We start from the raw sequence: 4205 nt of genomic DNA, 5'->3' as shown, positions 1-4205 counted from the left end.
TGAATGTCATTTAGAGCATCACATAGGAATAAGTCTACTCAAACTTGCTTAGGACATATCTAGAGTGCTAAAATATGTTTATAAGCATGTCAACCAGTCGTTGAGTATAATAGAATTAACAATAAACATCTGATAGGAACCAAACCAAACAGAATAAACATTGCAATATAATTATCAAACTAATTCTGAGAAAGAACCCACTTCTCTACTCAGCCCAAAACCAATTACTATTTCTCAGATGCCCTCTTCGGTACCCACCGTTTTCCTTCATAAAGTCCTCCCTCTCTCCTTCTAGAATATTCTCTGCCTATCATCCCATGCCACCTGTCATTTCTGTTACAGTATAACAGAACCTTCCTGCATGGGAGACCTATAATGGGGACCGTTGATATCAAATGAAGTGAACGCTAATACAATATCAACACCTACGTTAAGGGATCATACTACATCTGAATCACCTAAATTATGATAATTCTTCACCTATATGCTGGTTTCGAGTCGAGTATTGGAAGGTAGAGAATCGTGCATCAAACCAACCAACCACTCATGAAACTGGCGATTATTCTTCACCTGCACAAGTGAAATGACTCGAAGAATTTCTCTCTTTTTCCTGCAAACGCAATAGCATATCATGAACCACCCCAAGAGGTACCTTTTGCCTTCGCCATGTTTCTTCTAAAAAATCTTTATCTTGAATTTAGCAGATTCAGAAAGAATGATGATAGCTGCAAATACATTTAGTACATTAGTACACAAGTGTGATTAACCTTCAAACCGATTGAATCACTTAAAGGACACAATTAGCCTCGTACTGACGTGGCAAAAGATAGTTGCTAACCATTTGATAATTGAAGAGTGATTTAAAGTGACAATTCTCAAACTACTGAAGGCCTTAAAATAGAGTTCTTATTTTCTCTAACTTCTTACACGTTGCTGCAACTGTGTATATAATATTTAAATTTGTATGTAATATGTTTTTTGCATGAACATGTTCAAATTAATTACTTTGCTAAGTATGTTTCTTTGGATGATATTTGCTACACATGACAAGATAGAACTAGAAATTCAATCATTAGAAAAAAGTTGGTGTGACCCTAAGTGTAGAAAAGATGGTGCAGTCTCATCTTAAGTGGTTTGGACATATGCACAAAACCCGGAGAAAAAAAAAGTGGAGCAAAGAATGAAAGAATCCCACTCTATGAAACTATAGATTATTATTTCTATTTTAGTAGTAAAGAATAATGATTAAAATGGGTCTAGTTCACAAACAAAATCCTCTGTTACAATCAAGTTCAAGAGAGTGAGTAAACATAAACAAAAAAGTTAAGGTTTTCCATAAGGTTTTCCAGATACACTAAAATACCTGAAAATCATTTAACTATTTCTCCAACTCAGGCGCCTCTTCCGAATCAGACAACGGTAATAGAGTACATATCCCAATCATGTGGCCGTTGAGGCACACATAATACTCAATGCAATCTTCATAAGAACCCAACCTGCAACTAGCACTTTGAGGGATCATTTTAGCTTGCTGCATACTCCACAACTTCGCCTTACAATAAGGACAGACTTCTGTTGAATGGAGCTTGGCACCTTTACTAATAAGCATCTTTCGAACCTTCGAGGTTGCAAACGACTTAAAAACTCCACGGAAGAATCCTAAATCTCCTTCTTCACCTTGATCAAGATGCTCACAAGGATCAGACACGTATAAAACATCAGTTCTGCATTGTGGCAAGAGAAAGCTCTTTCCCGACGTTCTAGAAAATCGAGTCTGATATACAAAGTGACCCGGAATCAGAATGTCTTTGAACAATCCACCTTTTGTGCATCCTGAACAGTATGTAAGCAGCTTCCCTAAAGCTCTCCAGTTTCCATCAACGACGTGGCTACCAGTAGATTGCAGATCACGCAACATCTTTGGAGCTCTTGTTCCACAAAACTCTTTCCATAGAACTCGCTTCGCAAGATCATCAAACCATTTGCACACGCATGACAGAGTAGCAATCAGCTTGGGATTCCATTTTAAATTATGAAAAACTAAGAAAATTGCATCTTCACTTAAATGCCCTTTAGAACATTGACAGCTAGCTGAGTGTATGCATCGGTACTGCTTTGTGATAATCATTTTCTCCACCTAGCAAAACTAAAAGAAAAATCATCCATTTATGAAGAATCTTAGTTGGAAAACTTCAGAGTATTCACCCAGTTGACAAAACTTAAACACCAAATCTTTAACCAAAATACTTCCCAATAATATGAAAAAATCAAGACAACTATTTAAATTTTAACCGATACTGAACTATACAAATATCTAAACTTTCTTAAGCAAATAAAATATAATATTCAAACTATAAGGGTAGCAATCTATGGCATCAAAAGTTAGTTCAAGAAAAAAAAAATCCCCTTCCAACAGTATGATGTGGAATTGTGGAGTTCCAGTTGAATATTACTTCAATTGCTTTGTACTTACTAGTCTTACAGCAATCAATAAATCTCCAAAATGAAACTGAAGACTACATATTTAAAATGTGTTTGGTTTGGTTTCTTATTCTCATTCTCATTTTCAGTTAACATATTTTCATCAAAGTCATAATAACATAAATGATAAATACCACCTCGTTTTTATTCCCTCGTGTGTTCAAAATTTTGATTCCAAACATGCTCTTACAATACTAAGTTAGAAAATCCAAGCAATATTCAATCAATTCGGCTTCAACTCATTCCTAATTTTTGCAGCAACATACAATCACATACCACAACAACAACGACCAAATCTTATCACACTAAGTCAGCTACATGGATATCTCCATCCAGCTCATTAATCTCTAGATCTTTTTTAGTAGTTTCTATAATAGTTTTTCTAAGACTCTCTCTACCTCTAATGTTTTGACTACTCTCCATTGGATCTGTTCTCCTTACTACTAATCTATACATCTCATCTCCACATGTCCAAACCACTTAAGCCAAGTTTCAACCCTCTTTTCTACGACAGCTGCTACCTCAACTCTCTCTCTACAATCACATACCAAGTCTTCAAAATTCATGCACCTAAGAGTTCAAACTTTCACAAACCCCTCAAATCATACATAAAGTGATAAACTAGCTATAAATTAAAATAATTTGCCATAACACAAAAAAAAAATACATTTTTGAAATTTTCCAGCAACAACATAACCACCAATCAGTGAAAAACCTATAACATAACAAAATAACTCAAAATGAAAAAATAAACCAAAACAAAACAAATAAAATTTAGAGTAAATTAAATCACAGATTCACAGCAACTTCAAATTTTAGAGAGAGAGAGAGAGAGTAAATCACCTCACCTTATTCAACTCTTTTCAGCAGCAGAGCCTCCAAACCCTAAAAAAAAAATCACCTCAGAATGCAATTGGAGAAAAAACAATGAAAAGTTATCAACAACACAGTTAAGTAATTTCACCTATTAGCAGGGGTAATTTGGTCAAGAAATGCAAGGATATAGGGAAGGTAAGAGAGTAATAACAAACGACAAAGCAGAAAGAGAAACAGAGACAGAGATCTGTTGCAACTTGCAAGGATATTTTTGGTATTCACTGTTTGATTTGACGACAATCATTGAGTTATAGCTTTGGTACCATCCAAATATTACGGCCCAATAATGTTGTGACATGTGTTCAATGATGTCAGCATTACTTAGAAAAGAAGGATGTTAAGATTTAGAGTAAATTATATTCGCAGTTTAAACATCTTTTAACTAGTTGGTATTAAACACTGAATAAATTATCGTTTTACAATACTTATTTATGAATTTATATAAATTTTATTTATATATTAATTAAAATAAATTTTATTAGAGATATAAATGTTATTATAATATTACATAAATTAATGTCATAGAAATATTTTATTTAGAATTGAAGTCAATATATTGATAATTATTCATTAAAAATTAAATAATTGAATTATAACAAAAAATAAATGTCGTAAGTAACATCCTCTTTAGCATAAATACCTTATAGTAATCTTTTATGTTTTAATAATAATAATAATAATAATAATAATAACAAGAAGAAGAAGAAGAAGAAGAAGAAGAAGAAGAAGAAGAAGAAGAAGAAGAAGAAGAAGAAGAAGAAGAAGAAGAAGAAGAAGAAGAAGAAGAAGAAGAAGAAGAAGAAGAAGAAGAAGAAGAAGAAGAAGAAGAAGAAGAAGAAGAAGAAGAA

At 33.2% G+C, this 4205-nt stretch overlaps 1 protein-coding gene across 6 annotated transcripts; it reads right to left on the bottom strand.

Moving 5' to 3' along the window:
* On the bottom strand, nucleotides 1-3566 carry LOC101503913 (EID1-like F-box protein 2). 6 transcript variants are annotated; one of them, XM_004491818.4, is made up of 4 exons: nucleotides 3446-3566; nucleotides 3330-3366; nucleotides 1364-2146; nucleotides 1-725 (listed from the first exon to the last, which is right to left on the bottom strand). In XM_004491818.4, exon 3 carries the CDS (start codon nucleotides 2126-2128, stop codon nucleotides 1379-1381), a length of 750 nt encoding a protein of 249 aa, XP_004491875.1. In that variant the 5' UTR covers nucleotides 2129-2146; nucleotides 3330-3366; nucleotides 3446-3566; the 3' UTR covers nucleotides 1-725; nucleotides 1364-1378. The 6 variants fall into 6 exon arrangements, with proteins under 6 accessions (XP_004491875.1, XP_004491876.1, XP_004491877.1 ...); XM_004491819.4 differs by having other exon boundaries at nucleotides 3325-3366; nucleotides 3446-3559; XM_004491820.4 differs by having other exon boundaries at nucleotides 1364-2137; nucleotides 3446-3559.
* Between the last annotated feature and the right edge of the window lie 639 nt (nucleotides 3567-4205).

Source organism: Cicer arietinum, chromosome 3 (assembly GCF_000331145.2).
Source record: "Cicer arietinum cultivar CDC Frontier isolate Library 1 chromosome 3, Cicar.CDCFrontier_v2.0, whole genome shotgun sequence".
Lineage (NCBI taxonomy): Eukaryota > Viridiplantae > Streptophyta > Magnoliopsida > Fabales > Fabaceae > Cicer > Cicer arietinum.
Note: the sequence above shows the minus strand (reverse complement) of the source record. Positions and strands in the feature narration are given on the sequence as shown.